Source organism: Triplophysa dalaica, chromosome 19 (genome assembly GCF_015846415.1).
Source record: "Triplophysa dalaica isolate WHDGS20190420 chromosome 19, ASM1584641v1, whole genome shotgun sequence".
NCBI classification, from domain to species: Eukaryota; Metazoa; Chordata; class Actinopteri; order Cypriniformes; family Nemacheilidae; genus Triplophysa; species Triplophysa dalaica.
In genome coordinates this window covers 177,612-196,887 of record NC_079560.1, presented here as the reverse complement: position 1 = coordinate 196,887, position 19,276 = coordinate 177,612, and the positions used below count along the sequence as shown (strand labels likewise).

Genomic DNA, 19,276 nt, shown 5'->3' with positions numbered 1-19,276 from the left:
CTGTGGAATGTGATGCGTCAGCTGAATAATTTTGTTATTCAAGAGTTCAGATTGATCTGAAAGATTTCTTTATCTGTAGAAGTTGAGTAAAAGGGGCCGAACACGTGCGCGCGCACACACACCCCCGACCTGCTTTATAAGAGCTCGTCTCTTCTCAAGTGCATCTCAGTCCAGTCTCAGAGCTCTCCAGCAGGTCTCAGACTCTACAGCAGTGATATAAATCATCATGGCACCATCCGGAACCAAGAGGGTGAGTTACAGATCCAGAATCACAACATGTTTACTGTCGATCATCGTCCTGACGCGCTGTGTGCACGCGCTCGTCAGATTATGCACAAGATTTAGTTTGTTTTTGAGTGTTAACTGTCAGTTTTGATGTAAAGTCTTAATGTAACGCGTCTAAAAACATCTCTCTTCTCGTGCGCGCAAAATCCGTCAGCGAAGAAGCAACAAACAGAGCTAACAGTGTGTGTGTTTGTGTGTTGTAGGGTATTCTGGAGCGCCTGAGTGCAGGTGAGGTGGTGATCGGTGACGGTGGGTTTGTGTTTGCTCTGGAGAAGAGAGGTTATGTGAAAGCTGGACCCTGGACACCAGAAGCTGCTGCTGAACACCCGGAGGCTGGTGAGTCTCCTCATGATCATGTTTTACACATAATCACTTTATGATGTGCTCTGGACAAGCATGACATATCTAGAAGACAAAATGACATTATCTCATTTTCTCTTGTCTATCGTGCTTGTTGCACAAATATTGTTGAGTTCTTATTTTCATCTGTAACTCAGTTCTGTGATGCAGAAGACGCAGTTGTTTTTGCTTAAACGTCTGCATTAGTGAAACCGATGGATCTGACCGTTCCACTAAATGATGTAAAACTCTCTCGTGTACAAGAGCTGATGTTAAAAGTGTTCTAATGCTCTCATTGTTCAGTCTTCCTTCATTTGTAGAACCAAACAATATTATAATACAACTCAAATTATTCTCAGTTAGAAATACTGTTGTACTTTTCATTCTGATTGCAAATCCTTTTTCTATTTTTTACTTTATTTTTATATAATTTCCTCTGTAGTGTCTCTTTTTCCACTTAAGTCATGAAACATAAACTGCACGTCTGGTTTCATTTGCTATCTGTTTCACTGAATGTTTAATGCTTTTTACCTTCACATACCGTCATGTATATGCATTTTCCTGTTGATCATATTTAAGACACACTAACAACTCTTATTGTGAATTATTTTAACAGTTTGCTAATGTTAAACTTCACTAGAGCTCTGTGTGTTTGTCTCTCTCTCAGTGCGACAGCTGCACAGGGAATTCCTGCGAGCCGGGTCAAATGTCATGCAGACTTTTACTTTCTATGCCAGCGATGACAAACTAGAGAACAGAGGCAACAAACTCTCTTTCACCGTAAGCTGCACACACTTTTACTCAGTTTGATACTCTCACTTTCTTCTATGAACCGCATGTGTATGTTTTGTACTTTGCAACATGTCCATTCAAAACTGACACTCTCAGAAGAATCGAGCAGTTTCTTCTCCGTTAACCTTCAGATTCCAAAAGGATTTCTATAGTGCCGTTCATAATGAATGATTTGGAAATAAATCCCATTACGGCTCTTGTGAAATGACTTAAATCCGCTTGTTGACTGATGATTGACAGGGCCAGCAGATCAATGAAGCCGCCTGTGATCTGGCCAGAGAAGTAGCCGATGAGGGCGACGCGCTGGTAGCGGGTGGAGTCTCGCAGACACCTTCATACCTGAGCTGCAAGAGTGAAGGTGAAGTGAAGAACATCTTGAAGAAACAGCTGGATGTCTTCATCAAGAAGAATGTGGATTTCCTCATCGCTGAGGTGAGCTCTCAGATGTTTCTCAAAGAGATCTCCGTCTGTGTCAGAGCGACGTCCCAGTGTTCAAGTAAAAGAGAGCTCTCAGAGTACGTTTACACAAGAAAAAAAACTTTTTGAAAAGTTTCATGTTCACACGACAGCGTTATCAAAACTGTATTTACACAGATATGGGAAAATGAATAAAAACGTTCTGTTCTGGATGGTAGGCCAGTGGATGGTGCTGTTGCTCTATAAAGAAACCCCACCTGCTTGCGCTCATCCGTATTTAGTTTTAATCTAAAAGCGCTTTTAATACACTTTGTAACATGTGTACATATAAATACTATGTCTCCTCTGGTTGCAGTTTTTCTACTGTTTGCTGGAGAAATGATCAAACCTATGTCACGCGACACACACATGGAGGCTGCCATTATTGTTTGGGGAATGCCTACAGACTGAACGTGTAATACACATGCTTACGATGTCATCGTTGTCTTAGTTCGTGTGTTGTCTGGGTTTACACGGAAACGAAAACTTTCAAAAACTTGTACTTTGAAACCAGTTTTTAAAAGTTTGCATTTTCTGTCCCCCGGATTTCGTGTAAACAGACAATCAAAACACATTTGTAAAACGGGTTTTTAGTTGGAAACAATCTTGTGTAAATGGCCTCGATGTCTGCGCTCTGCTCGGTGACGTTTGATTGATTGATTGATTGATTGACTGATTGATTGGCAGTACTTTGAGCACGTGGAGGAGGCCGAATGGGCCGTGCAGGTTCTGAAGGGAACGGGAAAGCCTGTAGCGGCTTCTCTGTGTATTGGACCTGAAGGAGACATGCATGGAGTGACACCTGGAGATTGTGCAGTCAGACTCGTCAAAGCTGGTGCGTCTTAAACACAAACACACACCTGTACTCAGAATAACAGCGTTTGTGAGCTCATGAGATAAAGCAGCTCTTCAGAGACTGTCATGTCTGTGATAGTAAGCGTTACCGTACATCAGATGTTGTGGATGCTGAAGATGATGTTTACACTCGTCAGGTGCTGATATTGTGGGAGTGAACTGTCACTTTGATCCCATGACCTGTGTGAAGACTGTGGCCATGATGAAGGCTGCTGTGGAGAAAGCCGGACTGAAAGCTCATTATATGGTCCAACCGCTGGCGTATCACACACCCGACTGCAGCTGCCAGGGATTCATCGACCTGCCCGAGTTCCCCTTCGGTACACACAAACACACACACACGTGTCTCAGATATCCACAACTAAACAGCAAGAGATTCTGACTCTGTGCTTGATTTAAAAAGTCAGAGACCTCAAATGAAACTTCTCACCATCCATCCACACTCAGATTATTTTCTAAGATATCTGAAAGGCTCTTGTGTGTTGTGAATATGAAGCTGATGTGAACGGACACACCGTGTTGTGTTGTTGTTCGTCTATCAGGTCTTGAACCCAGAATCCTGACGCGCTGGGACATGCAGCAGTATGCCCGCGAGGCCTATAAGGTGGGCATTCGCTTCATTGGAGGCTGCTGTGGCTTTGAACCGTATCACATCCGTGCCGTGGCCGAGGAACTATCTCCTGAGAGAAAAGTGCTGCCCGAAGCTTCTCAGAAACATGGACTGTGGGGCAGCGGACTGGAGATGCACACCAAACCCTGGGTCAGAGCCAGGTGAGAGAGAGAACACCTGCAAACAATCTCACAGACTCTGAACACACACACACACACACATCGTCTTTGTGTAAATGTTAGAATATCTCAAACACCCCATGCATCTATGAGGATATACACATATAAACGTCACGTGTGTAATTCACAGAGCCCGTCGTGACTACTGGGAGAAACTCAAACCAGCATCAGGACGTCCACTCTGCCCATCCATGTCTGCTCCTGACGGCTGGGGTGTCACCAAGGGTCACGCCGAACTCATGCAGCAGAAAGAAGCCACCACCCAGGAGCAGCTGCGCCCGCTTTTTCAGAAAGCCGACACCAAATACTGAGAGGGTCAGAGGTCGGCCTGTCACCCGAGTGATGCGTTACTAACAGGGGACAGAAGAAAAAGAGAGACATGTGCAGAAAATATCTGCCCGTCTCTCTCGCGTCTTCCTCCTTAATGTACGAACCACAAAGTATTAAACATGTTGACCGTTTGAGTCCGCAGGACCAGAACACCCCTGAAAACAACAACACACTAAATGTTTTTGTTCTTAATTTCCCTCAAAGTGATCTAACCCTTACCTGCAGAGAGTTAGAGAGAGTGACATGTGTGTGTCTGCAGTTGGTGAGACGTTATGATCACTGAATGTGCTGCATCCCACATGTTTACATCAATCCAGTGTTACTGCGGTGTTTCCACTCAAGTCTTTCTCAAGCTCAATAAACTCTGATATTAATCTCAACGTCACGTGTGTTGTCTTTTCATTAATGTACCTAACAGCCTGAGATTTGAATGAGCGAGCATGGGATGTTTTCAGTGCATCATCGTCACATTACACAGGTCATCGGTGTCCTCTAGTGGACGAATGTCAATCTGCTGTGAGTGACGCATTTCCTGCTGCCACATGAGGGCGCTGTGACCCACAAATGAGCTTCACAGGGTCCTTAAACAACCAAACAAATCACGTCACAGAATAATCATGTGAGAATCATGAAGAGTATAAGACAAGTTTATCAATTATTGATCAGACAGTTGATGTTCGATCGCTTTATGAGACAGGCAGAAAGTCTGATCGTATTGTGCGTTTATTTCACACTTTACATTATTTACGTGGATGTCGTACTATTTGTGAGAAATACATTACAAAACACAAAAGAAAAAGTGAAACGATATGCCAATTGAAACTATTTTAAGTACTTAAGGCATTCAATAACTAAACATTCATAAACGGGTTTTATAGTTACGTTGAAAGCCAAAATACTGCGCATGCGTACTGCATTAAGAACTTTGAATTCAATTCAATTGTGTGTAAAACAGTTACACGGAAACAGAACATAAAATATAAGTGTAAAAATGTTGACGATAAATGAAAACGTCAACTGTCTTTTATTAAAATTGAAGCAGCTCTACCAATAAAAAATTATTACATCGAGATTTGCCCATGAAAACAAAAAACAGTGCGCCCCTCGCCTGTGATTGCGTCATGACGCAGCCTGAGTGCGTGCCCCACGTGCAGATGTTTACGTCCTCCTCTCCGTGACGTAAGCAGACAGTCTTCGACTAGTCGGATGAGAAACATTCGCAATGTTAAAGATGCGGATTAGCGCACAAAACGCGAAACTCGCGTCGGATGTCACTGCGGCAACGCGGGAGGGAGACGCGCAACGTTCGTTCGGGTAGAATCGCGTTGTAGTAAATGAATGCGGCAGCTTGTAAGACGCGTTGCGGATTTTTGAAGGATTTGAGAGACGGACCCCCTTCAGTCGCCGCACGCGTTTGACGCTTGTAAACAGAGACGCGCACGTGACCGCGCACAAAGGCCTCGCGAGCGAGCGGCAAGTGACGCGAGGCACGCAGGTGTAAATAAGCGATGCGTCATTTAACGGACACGTCCAGACACCCGACGAGTTTGAAGGAAAGAAACCCGCGGTTGTTTAACTATTAACGGTCGATCCGCGCGTCCGAGTGCGTGCGTCCGTCCGTGAGCGCTCGTTCATTTAACTGAGCGCCTTTGTTTCTGTTCCGTCCCGGGAGCGACGGGACATGTCATTCGCGATGGAGGACACTTTAGAGTCCGGCTGGGTTTCGGTTCGGCCGAATGTTTTCGAGGAGAAAGAGAAGCACAAGTTCGTCTTCATCGTCGCATGGAACGAGATCGAGGGAAAGTTCGCGGTCACGTGCCACAACCGAACCGTCCAGAAACGGACCGCCGTGCGGTACTCGCTGCTCGAGACGGCCGAGGGCGACGTGACGGAAGACAAACAGCGGGTGGGTTCGCCGAAGAGTCCCAGCAGAGACAGGCCTCCTCAGAAGAGCCCGGCCCGAGAGAGGACTGACGTAACGGTATCCGGTTTGGGAAAAGACGCCAAGTCGAGCCAAAGTCCGAGCAAAGCGGCCGGGACCTCCAAAAGCGGTGACGTGGAGCTGCTGGACCCGCTGCCCGGCGCGGCGGACGAATCTCCAGAGGTCCTGTACGATCAGGACCAGAACTTCCGAGAGGACTCGAGCTGGGCCGGACTCTTCTCGTTCCAGGACATGCGCGCCGTGCACGTGCAGCTGTGCGCCGTCACGTCGGACCTGGAGCCGTGTCTGCCCGCCTTCCCCGAGGAGCAGGCGGCCGTGTGGTCGGTTCTGTTCGGGGTTCCGAAGATGAGCGCGCGCGACATGGAGGCGCTCTGCTTCCAGCTGCAGGTGTATCTGGGTCACGCGCTGGACACGTGCGGATGGAGGATCCTGTCTCAGGTTCTGTTTCCGGACAGCGACGATTCTGAGGAGTACTACGAGAGTCTGAGTGAACTGAGACAGAAGGGCTTCGAGGACGCGCTTCAGAGGTCCAAAAAACACCTGCACGAGGTAAAACTCGCGCACAAACACTCTTAACAGTTAGCGCTGGCTGTATGTGACGTCATGTTTAAATATACTCTCAGACATCTCTTCTGATGAGTCTTTACTTGCATGAAAGGGCACGTGTGTGAATGTTTTCGTTGTTTTTTGGACTATAACTAACACACGCAACACATCAAACAGTATACTCACACACACAGTACACAGCAGACAAAAACAACACAGCACGTGCGCGCGCGCACACTCACACAGCATACACACACACACACACATATAAAAACACCACAGCACACACACCAAACACAAACAAACAACACAGCATACGCACGCACACACACACACACACAGGTCTCACTGTGTCAGGAGCTTTTCTGTTGTCATTTCCAGAAACATCAATGGTTATTGTTGTCTTTATTGATTGTCACATTACACTGGGCTCACACACAAACACACACACACACAGACAGAGTTGTTTATAACCGTCAAGGTTTATGGATTTTTGAGACTGAACTTTAAAAATGTGATGTAAAGTAGAGGTGTGTCATGTCACGTGTGTGAAGGCAGTTTGAGAAACGACCCCCGACCCCTCACCCACCCGGGTCACTGCCACCTGTCATCTGTTGTACCCTGAAACCTGATCTACAGTCATCACTTAAACCTGCTCACTGATCTGAGACCTGTCTGGAACCGGGATCTCTGGGTCCTTCCATCCTGGTTCTTGAGGGTTTGAAATTAAAAGTCTAAGCCCGCTTATTAACTCCTATGTGCATATGTTCAGAAATGTGCTTGTGTTCACAAGTGATCTGCTGATATCTCATTTAAAGCTCTTATATGTATTTCTGTAACTGCACTTTAACTGGTGTAGTGCAGATATGGTCATACAGATGGAAATAAAACAGACAGAACATGTTTTCTGTGAGTAACACACATGTGAAGATGAGATGTGGAGTCTGCTGGGAGAAGTTTCTCTTTGTTCTGTGACTGACTGACATTGAATGATCATTTGTTGCACTAGCTCATGTTCCTGTCAAGTTCTGTTGCCATGGTGACCCCACCTGACCCCTCACAAAGCTGTTAAACTGTCGAGCCACCTGTCTGTCTCCAGTGCGCACACGCACGCTTGCACACACACAGAATGAGATTGTGTAGTGAATAAAGTGATAGTAAACTCATTTGAATACAATCCTCCGTTACATCAACACAACACAACACAACACAAGAGGGATTCACTCAGTCCACACAGAGACCGCAGTGATGGGTCACTGAAACACAGATTTCCACTCTGGTTGTCGTGTAGCCAGTTTTTAGTCTACCTGAGCCGGTGTCCTGACATGTTTTTCTACCTGTGAGATTGTCCTGCCAGGCATGAGCACATAAATGTTGCGTTATTTGTTTTTGCCCTGAAAAATCACCCTACCTGTTTATTTTATACTGCTACAAATATCTAATCATTCTACAAATTTATTTACTACTGCTAGGACGATCTCACAGGCTATTTTGCTTTGTAAAAATCATCGCACCTGTTTATTTTGTCGATGTGTTTTAGATGATATCATTTTTTGCGCTGTGGTAGGAAAATCTGACAAACAGAACACCTGTAATAAACTTTGTTCTGGCGTCTGATTGGCCAACATGGGTTTACAGTTCCAGTTCAAGCTGCACCTGTTGGTTTGACAAGTTTTTGCGTTTTCATGTGGACAGAGGTTTTTTGAAAATGAAGGAAGAAAACTCCATACATGTATCGCTTCAGAGATGAAAAAAAATGATCAGACTGCTAATCAGACACAACATCCAATGACTGAGGATGTGTTTTCTGTGTGTGTGCACAATTTTAAAATCAAACATTTGTTCCGAAAGTGTTCATGAACAACATCATAAAACACATGAAACCAACACGGAAGCAAGCTACACTGCAATTCATCGACTGGCCACTAGAGACCGGCTCCAAAATTGAGCAGAATCTCACTGAACGCCCAACTTTACAGCAGAAAAACCATGTTTACAGCCTGCCTCAAAGAATAATTAGGTCTGGACAGCTAACTTTGCTAACTGTCAGGGGGGTGAATCTTTTTATAAGTCATCCGTTTAAATTAAATTAAATTAAGTCTTGAAGTTCTGCATAATTAAAGGCGTGGCACTTGAGTGACCAGGCACTTTACCTCCACCCATGTCCTTTGCCCATTTTCGATTAACCGGGACAAGATGGCGACGGCAGACTCCGCCCCCTTTAGGCTTCAGAATCGCTCTTCACAAACCTACAGTTAGGGTCTAATCGGTCCATGTTTATTACGGTCTATGATGCTAACACACAACTCTTCCTGTCTGAATGTGTAATGTGGCACATATTGACTTAAAAAGAGTCCGAACACATGACCTTTCACCCCGTGACATCAGCACTGCACGAGCTGTTAACAGTCTGAAAAACATGCTTGTCCTGCAGACGTGAAGCAGTGTGACATCTGCCAACGGAACAAAACACTTAACACTGTCAAATACAGCAGACGGACTCTACACACACGCGCACACACACACCAGCGGACTGTAGTATTGTGAATGACTATGCCGCAGGAGGCCACAGGTGAAGTTGTGTATTTAAATTGTGTGTTGCTCTTCTGCTCGTGTAATTGTTTGTCAACACTGTTGTTGACTTTGTTGCATTCTTATAAATAAATATCATAAACAGTCTTCCTGACACATATTTATATTAGTAGGCGACTGTTTTATTAATGTCATTGTTGACACTCAGGTTTGGTGAATATAGTCAGAATTGTGTGTGTGTGTGTTTGTGTGTGTGTGTGTGTGTGTGTGTGTGGACTGTCGACAGGTATAGTGTTTAAGGACTCAAACGTCATGAATGTAAATGTCAAGCTGATTTTACCAGACCGTTGAAGACTTTGCATGTAACTTGATGTCAACAGACTAGAAAATGACCCACAGGAAGTGACTCTACTCCACCGGCCAATCACAACACATTACACTAACTCCTGTGTCTTCTGTGAAAAGCCGTAGAGACACAGGGAGAGAGGGGGCTTAACGCTGGAGGAAACAGGATGTGATGTCACAGCACAGGGATTTTCCTGCATGAATAGAGAGAGTAACAACAGAAATGAGAAACAGCAGGCAGGTGTGTGATCACATACAGGTGTAGATGAGGTCATGTGACCGACCGCATGCCTAAGGGCATCAGAACACGAATACAGTCTCCTCCTGCCCACCAACCACCGTCTCCATGGTAACCAGTCATCAAGGTAAACAGAGGAACAGTGTTAAAGATGAATGAGGCAGTGTTTCAGATCGCTAGAGAGAGAGAGAGACAAACAGAGAGAGAGAGAGAGGGACAGACAGACAGACAGAGAGAGGGACAGACAGACAGATAGAGAGAGCGAGAGACAGACAGACAGAGAGAGAGAGAGGGACAGACAGAGTGAGAGAAAGAGAGAGAGAAAGAATGAGAGATTGTGTGCAATTCAAAAGCTTTCTTTACTATTTACTGTGTGTGAGTGAACTATCTACACTCACAGTTGTCACATTAGTTTGTACACTAGTAAGTGAACACAGCACACGCTACTAAGAGTCAACAGAGTCCATGTGTGTGAATTCTGCCCCGCTGCAGGAACACTTGACTAAACTTTGTATGTGTGTGTAGCTGTTGGAGAGGCAGCGTGGAGTGGACAGTATGGTGGATCTTCTGCAGTTGTACTCTGAGCAGGATGAAGCTTACGGTGATCTGGTGGAGGCCACAACTGAACTCTACCATTACCTGCTGCAACCCTTCAGAGACATGAGAGAACTCGCCATGCTGCGCAGACAACAGATCAAGGTAACACACACACACAAAAACACACCTGTATGCAAATGTCTGTTTCTTCAGTTCACCTGACAAACCGTCCATTCACTATTCTGTGTGTGTGTCGTATTGTTTATGAATGGATTCAAGATCTGTCTCGAATACTGATTTCCCGGTGAGATCTTTGTGAATATTTTTGGGAACAAAAGAAAAATGAAGTAAAAGCAATTGTTTGGTCTCATAAGATAAATAAAAACCTGCAATGAAAAGTTATGTAGATGGTTGATTATAGGGCTACAACTAACAATTATTTTAAGAATCGATTAATGTGCCGATTATTTTTTCGATTAAACGATGAATTGGAAAAAAAACAAAAACCAAGAAAAGCATTCATTTCCAACCCTTTATACAAAACAGAACTAAAATCTTTAGAAAGTGCACAAACATGTTGCTCCTTGAACATCCCTGAGCTGTTATAATAATCAAATAAAAATTGACTAACACAAAAAACATACACATGTATGCTTTACATCTGCCAAATATATAGACTTTTTTTAAAATAAAGTGCCACCTGAGCTGCCAGAACAATAAATAATTTATAAAAAATAAAGATCAGAATCAGAAAATTTAACAGGATTTGTTTGTTCTCTACACTACACTCACAGACGCACACACTCGCAGACGCACACACTCGCAGACGCACACACTCGCAGACGCACACACTTTTGCAGACGCACACACTCACAAACTCTCACACTGACACACACACACAATCTCTCTCAAATTCACTTGAAGCTTATTCATTAAATTATTACCATCATTGTAGTAAGTGCAAGCTTCATTTATACACCACAATTAAACACAGCTTAAGATGACCGAGTGCTATAAAAGAACATTAAAATGAAATTAAAAAGTACAACACACACAAATATATTTGTCAATAATAACCTATGTGGGACAAAGAACAGGATATACACTGCAAAAATTGCTTTTCTAACTTAGTAGTTTTGTCCTGTTGTCAGTTCAAATATCAAAAAAATCTTAAATCAAGATAGATTTTCTAGACAAATGAAATAGCATAAGAAATGATGTCTTGTTTTCTGAAAAAACACCTCAAAATAAGTCATTGTTTGCTTAAAACAAGCAAAATTATCTGCCATTGGGGTACGAAAAATAATCTTAATGAGATATAATTTCAAACAGAAGTTTTAAGCATGAATTAATTTTCTCATGCCATTTTTCTTGTCTAATAATCATGATTTTTTTTTTAGATACTTGGACTGGAAACGAGAAATAAATTACTAAGAAAAGCTTTTTTTGCAGTGTAGCAATACATGACAACAGATTGATAAATGAATGGTTCAAAAAAGTCGAGTGAATAAAAACGTGTTTTTATTCTTGCAATGCAAAATGCAAAGTAACTATACCACCCCTGCTTTATACTGTTATTAACCAGCTAACGCTAACTAGTCATGCTTGTCTAGCTGGATAACGAGTAAACACCAGCACCAGGGACATTACGTTCTTCACTTCAAACGGAACAAAGTAGGATTCTGTAGTGACTTAACCTGCTGTAGTCTGAAATGCTCCCGCACCTTTGATGACTTGGGTCGCTCGGATTTCTCTGCCTCCGCCATGTATCTTTCCTCGTTTTTTTTTTTGCTCCGCCCTGTCTATGAGGCGCCAAACTCTGCTAGCATCAGTGCGCGAGAGAGACCGAGTGTGTTCACTCCGCTCCGCGCTCAAATAAAGTTTTTTTTTTAAATAATCAAACATCTCAGTGTCGCGCGATGCAACGAATCGATTATGAAATTCGTTCCCAACTCTTTTAGTAATCGATTTTATCGATTCGTTGTTGCAGCCCTAGTTGTATATTTGTCAAGTTAAGTAACATTTTTCATAGATTAGTAATAGCTTTCAAAATACGCAAACTGGCAATATTAAAGCGGTTTAAAACATCTTCCCTTAAAACACTATTGGTCTCAACCATTTCAAGGAATATGACCTGAAAAAAATATTATTTTTACTTTAATCCATGTTAATGTTTGTGTGCACGCGCGCACGTACACACACAGAGAGAGAGCTGTGGTGTACATCAGATGAACATATGGCCACTGATGGTAACATGAATGAATTTATGAGGGCGTGAATGAGACATTATGGGATGTCCAGATTAAATGTCAGGTGAGTAGAGAGATGCAGTGTATCATCTTTCATTCATAAATAACACATGTGCTTACTGTTCATAATAAAGTTAAAGGAACAGTACACCCAGAAATAAAGCACACTCCTCACAATCATGTCATAATACAGCACAGAAACACGGTGACATCATCACTCCTGTATGTGCTGGACCACGCTGAACACTTTAAACTCACGCATGTGCATGTGTGATCCACAGTGAGCCACAGCATCTGCTTCACATTAGCTTGTCAAGTCTGTGTGTGTGTTTGAACATTCTGTTCCAGAAACTCTCTCTCACACTCACACACACACACAAGGGTTTTTTAGCACACAGTCAGGCTGATGTGCAGTGTTACACAGGAAACTGAATGTTTAGTCGTCGTACTTCAGATATCACACACTTCTTCATCAGATGTGCAGTTTCAGATGTGCAGAGTGTTGCATGTGTTTGTGTCATGTGTGTTTCGCGTGTATGTCAAGTGTGTGTGTGTCGTGTGTGTTTGTGTCATGTGTGTCGCTATGTTTATGTTCCGTGTGTCTGTGATTCAGTCTTCATGATCATGTGGATCTTGAGGTTAAATTAAATGTGTGTGAGGCATTAACGCTTATAATGGTTTTATCACACTTACTTTCTGCAATCTAAATCCACTGATTCACCATTTTTGTCGCCTCATGTCTCCAGAATGCACGTTTCCAGACCCATTTTGTGCTTACGCAACGTTTAACAATGAGACTCCTTGTGATGTGATTGGGACATTTCGACAGATTCAGTATTTGGAGTGTTTTAGATGTCCTGATGTTTTGTGATGTGTCAGATCTCTCTGGAGACGGAGCGTCTGGGTCCGCGGCGTGTGGATTCCCTGAGGAGAGAGGATGAGGACTGGCAGAGGAAAGCTCATGCAGCCGTTCTGTCCATACAGGATCTGACCGTCAAATACTTTGAGACCACCGCAAGATCACAGAAGGGTAGAAGGAAACTCTGCACTTCACATGTCATGTTTCTTCTGTTGACTCAAAGCTCTAATGCTGCCATGTGTGTGTGTCAGTGATGTACGAGCGCATGCGTGCTGACCAGAGGAAGTTCGGGAAAGCTGCATGGGGCGCAGCAGTGGAGCGCATGGAGAAACTACAGTACGCCGTCTCCAAGGAAACACTGCAACTAATGCGTGCCAAAGAGATCTGCTTAGAACAGAGAAAACACAGACTCAGAGAGGAGGTACCACACACACACTCAGCAGTTTGTTGATGATTGTAATTAGTGATGTAACAATTCACTCAGTTCAAGATATAATGCGTTTCCGATCTCACAATGCTGCACAATTCTTTGTCAAATAAAAATATGTAAAATAAATGTCAAATCAAATCAAATACAAAAGTCTCTTTACAATATAAACAAACTATTAGGGATGCACCGAATATTCGGCCATCGAAAATTTTCGGCCATTTTCGGTTTTCGGCCGAAAGACTTTTATCACCGAAACAATATGGCCGAGGGTTACAGATATGGCCAAACAGATACCGCTCCTTTGATGCATCTGTAGCGGACGTTATTCCTTTAATCGCAGCACTAAAGCGTCTCCTAAACTGCATGCACCCTCAGGGCTCTAGAGTGCGACCAATATTCCTTTACGTGTGTGAACCAGAGGTCGCGTAATCCCAATGATTCTTTGTCATTGACAGATTTTTTTACCAGTGACGCCGTCATTCTGGCAGATTACAATGAGGGCAATTTGTAAACACCCGTTTCCCTTCAGCGTCATATGGTCGCGAAGCGATCTGCGTGTCGTTGTCATCTGACTGACTAGACATGTGATGCGATTTGGGAAAACCGGTCGGATGTCGCGCTGGGACGCGGGAAAGACAGTTCACCTATCAAAGTAAACCACATAACATGAAGAATGAAGAAGTATTAATGCACATTTCCCGCCAGTCCTGTGTAAACTATGGCATGCAAAGTTGTTTTATACAATGTTTTCGTGAGATGACAGAGCCCCCCATATACAGCACCAGGAGTTATGCCCACTCCACTGCTCATGCGAGCCGGACCGCGATTGCAAAACATACAAGAGATGATCAAAAGTCCAGACACTATGCACATGATAAACAACGTAAAACTTGCTTCACTGCTTATTAGTTGTTGTCCGTAATGTTTCCTCGTGTAGTGATAATGGCAGAGCTCTCGTTCTTTAAATGTGCGCTGCACCATGTTCCTTACTTTCATTTTATTCCAACGGTTTTGTACAGTATTTTTATAGACTTCAACACTAGGAAATGTTTTTTTTACTAAATTGTTATAAGAGTAAGTCTCTTACCACTGTAGAGTGTTTTTTACTTGTGATATTGGACTGTTGGGCTTTTATTTTCATAACTTAACTTTAAACACGTTTTTCTCCAAATTCCGTTCCTGAACATCATAGCGCTTCAGACGACAGAATAAGTCGGTTATTCTATTCTTACGCTACTTATTATCAACTTTGCACATCTGCAATTCTTGGTGCATTTGTTGTTGTTAAAGTTCTACAGTTAACATATGGGCTATGGGAGTCTTTGTTTGGATACACTATTATGTTGAAGGCCTACAGAGAAAATATTGCTGTATCTTAAGCAGTTGCACTTGTTCTGAATTGACTTTCTTGTAGTAGTCCTACAGAGAAAAATGTAAAATGCACTTGACCTAAATGCACTTTGTTTTCATGAGAGAACATTTAATTGTACAACTTTTCAGCAGGCCAGTAGACCTGTACATTATTATTTAATATACACATGAGTGGGGTCAAGTTAAACATCTTAGTTGAATTTTATTTTATACTGTGCATTGTTGCAATGTGCTAAATAAATATTTGCATAATTTGTAATTGATTTATTCTTTGAAACTTTAATATTAATGCAATTGCAATGCCTTGATTTTAGTAAAGTTAGTACACAGTAATAGCCATAAATGCAAGGGTACTAATAATTGGCATAATTTCTTTCGGTGTTTCGGTTTTCGGCCTTGGTTTCCTCTTTTTCGGTTTCGGCCAAAATTTTTCCTTTCGGTGCATCCCTACAAACTATGACTTTGTCTGCGCTTCTCCTAACTATTACCTTTATAAGAAATATCACAATATCAATGTTTACCAAGTTTGCAGGAAAACCAGCGGCCCCTGCTGTTCAAAACATGGACTGCGATTCTTTTAACACCTACAGACTTGAATCATCACATATTATAATTGATTTTTAACCGGCTCACGGTGAATGGTTACATCCCTAACAGTGATGAGTGATGCTGACCTCGGTCTCTCCTCATGATCAGATGCAGGGGCTGCAGGGCGGTGAGGATGCTGTGCTGCATCTGGATCAGTTGGAGTCGCTGTACTATGAGCTTCAGTTGCAGCTCTATGAGATTCAGTTTGAGATCCTCAAGTATGAAGAGCTGCTGTTGACTGCGCAGCTGCAGAGTCTGCGCAGACAGATGAGCGGTGAGTGTCAGACTTGGTGTGATTCAGGTCTCGTCTGTGCTGCAGCCCCTTACGTGTGTGTGTGTGTTCAGAGAGACAGGAGGAGGTGGTTTACTACGACACCTACGAGAGCCCGGACGCCATGAGAGCCACGGACGACCCCGCCACCCCTCTGACCCCTCCCACTGATGATGTCAATAAGTTACAGCAGAGGACGCGTCAGCTGGAGGCCAGAAGAGGCCGCATCACTGCCAAGAAAGCCTACCTCAAAAACAAGAAGGTAACAACCAATCAGAATCCAGCTTTTCATTAGCAGTGGGTGAATAATGGGATGTGAGATTCATGTGTGATGATGTGACACAGGAGATCTGCATCATCAATCACACTCAGAAACGACAGCAACATCAGAGCGGCCCGGAGGCTATTTCCCAGCAGGCTTTGCAGCAGGTACGTGTCCAGAGAGCTCAAGGGTGTGCCGTTAGATTCCGTCTGCTGATTTAAACCTGATGTTTGTGTCAGGATGAAGAGGAGGCAGAGGAGCAGAGGATCGCCAGAGTCGGTCAGGACAGACAGAGAACTCTGGATCGTCTGCGCACATTTAAACAGGTCTGATGTTTCCCTGCTTCACACACACACACACACGTCTTCTGTTATACTTCATTCATCTGACACTTCTATACACAGCGCTACCCGGGTCAGGTGACACTCAAGTCCACACGTATGCGACTGGCATATTCCAGGAAGAAAAGTGTTCAGCCCGCAGCAACAGCCGAGCAGCCGCAGACACAGGCCGCCAGCGTGCAGACGGATGACACCCCTGCTGCTCTCCAGCATTCCTCAGGAGTCCCGGAGCTCTGCAGACCCGACGCTTTCCTCTCTCTGCCTCCGACGGGCATCGAGCTCCTTCCTCCCGCAGCCGCACACGGGTCACTGCCTCCTGCCAGAGAACTGCTGCTGTTTGACTCATCCACATCACCCATCTCTCCTCCTCCGCCCCCACCTCCTCCTCCACCACCACCACCACCTCCTCCGGCCCCCTCTCTGGAAGACACGCCTGCGGAGGGCCAGGGTCCGGCGGGTAGCCCGGTGCGGCAGCACAAATCGGAGAGCCCCCTCGCCCCGTTCTCTGCCCGCTTCTTCGACAGCAGTCAGCTGGAGACCGCCCGGAAGAGGCTGAAGAAGACGGCGTCCCTGGAGTCTAACCAGTGGAGGAGAGGTGAGACTCAAACCCACCATGACATGATGTTCAGACACTCGCCACCCTCTGAATTTCCACCATTAATGTTGTCTCTCTCTCTCTCATGCAGCCAGTTCTCCCATGGATGAAGTTCTGGCCAGTCTGAAGCGCGGTAGCTTTCACCTGCGGAAGGCCGAGCTACGCGTCCTGGCTCCGGATCCGGATGAGGATGATGGGAATAATATCCTGGCACAGATTCGCAAGGGTGTGAAGCTGCGTAGAGTCCAAGGACAAGAGCGTAGTTCGAAGGGCAGGGAGCCGTCTGACTCCCTGACGCGCAGCATCCACGAGGCACTGAGGCGCATTAAAGAGGCATCGCCAGAGTCCGACTCTGACGAGGAGACGCTGCCGTCCAGTGAGTGGGAGAGCTGAACCTCTGCTCGAGAGTGTGTGTGTGACACAAACACACACACCACAGCCTCCACTCGATCGCCCCCTCTCTCACTGACTCACTTTGTTATTTTAACGTATTATCCATGAATTCCATTAACGTGTGGAGGAGGAGATTTGAGCTTTGTTGAAGGCTGTTTTACTGTAGTAAAGCTGTTAAATGGTTTGATGATATCTCAAATGAAATGAAGCGGTTTCAGAGCTGTTGTGATTGTTTCAGCTCTCTGTGCTCAAACGTGTTTTAATTGTGGTGAAACAAATCTCACTGGTGCTGAGAACAGGCATCATGTTGAGGAGAAACATCATCCCTTTACCTTCTGCTCACCTCCAATCATACCACTGTTTCCCTTTATTGTCCTGATTTTTAAGTAGAATCCGCTTCTACCTTCATTTATCGTCAGCGTCTGAATTAATTCATGTTATTCGTCATGTTCATGAATCAGTAGAGGCCTGATCTTCTCCTGAGGGTTCCTCTGCATCTGATTGGTCGGTCAGTCGGTCATGTGCTGTTTACACTTGCCGTATGAAGACTGCGGGTGTGTACACTTGAAGAAAAAAAAACATTCCAACTACTTCAAAAACTGAATCGTGACACATTGTTTACCCATAATGCTTTTCAGCACGGCTGTACTGTGGTATGTCAGTGGAGGTCAGTTTCAATCCTAAAGATACGTGACACAGCGGTTTATTTTCACATGTTTGTCCATCACGTTTCACGTGTTCTATATTTAGTTTTTTATGTTAATTACTTTGTCGTATAAAACTCTTCTGTATGTTCTATGCATTCTTATGTCAATTTAATTTTATTTGTTGCTGTGTTGAAACAACACTACAGTCATGAGCGATTAAAACTGTCATCACCGGAACATGTGACTGCCAGTCACCAGACACGTGCAATATTAAATTAGAAACTGAATAGTGATATATTTCACGTGTATGATATTGTAATAGAAAGCAAATCCATCTGCATGTTTGCCTAAAGGACACATGTATTCATTGAGTTCAACTGAATATTTGAAAATGTAAAGCAATATCAGAAAAATGTAAAATTACTTTTTTTAAACTCCAAGTTCGCTTTTTCTCTGCTTTTCCAGTCACTGTACTCTTAATAAATATTTTCAATTTGCCTTTTGCCCCTTACGTAAATAAAGTATTTAAAACAAACTGCTGCTGGATTGTGTCTTTTATTCGACTGCAGTGTGTGCAGCACTAGACTCACTGAATCCTCTGAACTTTATGTTGACAGTGTAACAGTTTATGTGCAAATGTACATCCAGAAGATTCATTGTGAACACTGCAGAAACGCCTTCAGTATCTGACCGCTGAGCGGCGCCAGTGAGCAGCACTGGTCACGTGATGAGCTCTATCGATCTAGAGATGCTGAAGTGTAATGGTGAGACTTATCATGCATATCTACATTTAAAGACTAAATACTTTCCTTGAATCAAATTAAACTTAGGGACATTTAAATATTTTATGTTGTGAAGCTTTTACTAAAAAGTGCAACATTTTCAGAAATACCTCTTATTTTTGGTGTCATGCGATATAGAGATCAAAATCGTTCTTCTATATATTATATATATTAAAAAGGCAAAATATAAATCTATCAAGAAGATGCGAGGTTTCGTAAAAACAGGTAATAGAAAGCCAAAAAAATACTCGGCTAGATGTTCATTCAAAAGTCCTTAATTACTTTATGAAAAGTCTTCCATTAAGTCAAATATAATAAATTGCCATTTATGCGTAAAGTGAACACGACGTTTTGATATAAAGACCAAACTAAAGCGGAAAATAAAACCTTCACTCACCTGCACGCGCGTGACTCTTAAGTGGATGACGTTCAGCAGAATGTGAGGACTGAGGAGAAAATCACGATTCGCGATTTCACTCGACGTTTCTTCAAACGTTAAGTA

The 19,276-nt window shown here is 43.6% G+C and overlaps 2 protein-coding genes across 2 annotated transcripts; both read left to right on the top strand.

Moving 5' to 3' along the window:
• The first annotated feature begins 91 nt into the window (after window positions 1-91).
• Window positions 92-4,226, top strand: bhmt (betaine-homocysteine methyltransferase). Its single transcript, XM_056730914.1, has 8 exons — window positions 92-250; window positions 489-621; window positions 1,292-1,404; window positions 1,657-1,848; window positions 2,560-2,707; window positions 2,865-3,047; window positions 3,270-3,498; window positions 3,647-4,226. Exons 1-8 carry the CDS (start codon window positions 227-229, stop codon window positions 3,825-3,827), a joined length of 1,203 nt encoding a protein of 400 aa, XP_056586892.1. The 5' UTR covers window positions 92-226; the 3' UTR covers window positions 3,828-4,226.
• A 149-nt stretch (window positions 4,227-4,375) lies between these two features.
• On the top strand, window positions 4,376-18,527 carry jmy (junction mediating and regulatory protein, p53 cofactor). The gene is made up of 10 exons (XM_056730910.1): window positions 4,376-6,337; window positions 9,975-10,148; window positions 13,115-13,265; window positions 13,346-13,515; window positions 15,592-15,757; window positions 15,829-16,016; window positions 16,100-16,183; window positions 16,256-16,342; window positions 16,421-16,952; window positions 17,044-18,527. Exons 1-10 carry the CDS (start codon window positions 5,528-5,530, stop codon window positions 17,343-17,345), a joined length of 2,664 nt encoding a protein of 887 aa, XP_056586888.1. The 5' UTR covers window positions 4,376-5,527; the 3' UTR covers window positions 17,346-18,527.
• Window positions 18,528-19,276: the final 749 nt, after the last annotated feature.

What these genes read in the sequence shown, in the direction of transcription:
- bhmt (XM_056730914.1), top strand. Translation starts at nt 227, where the DNA reads ATGGCACCATCCGGAACCAAGAGG. An exon ending in AGTCAGACTCGTCAAAGCTG is followed by an intron (nt 2,708 to 2,864) that starts GTGCGTCTTAAA and finishes TACACTCGTCAG; the next exon opens with GTGCTGATATTGTGGGAGTG. An exon ending in CCTGCCCGAGTTCCCCTTCG is followed by an intron (nt 3,048 to 3,269) that starts GTACACACAAAC and finishes TTCGTCTATCAG; the next exon opens with GTCTTGAACCCAGAATCCTG.
- jmy (XM_056730910.1), top strand. Translation starts at nt 5,528, where the DNA reads ATGTCATTCGCGATGGAGGACACTTTAGAGTCCGGCTGGGTTTCGGTT. An exon ending in CACCGCAAGATCACAGAAGG is followed by an intron (nt 13,266 to 13,345) that starts GTAGAAGGAAAC and finishes TGTGTGTGTCAG; the next exon opens with TGATGTACGAGCGCATGCGT. An exon ending in AACACAGACTCAGAGAGGAG is followed by an intron (nt 13,516 to 15,591) that starts GTACCACACACA and finishes CCTCATGATCAG; the next exon opens with ATGCAGGGGCTGCAGGGCGG.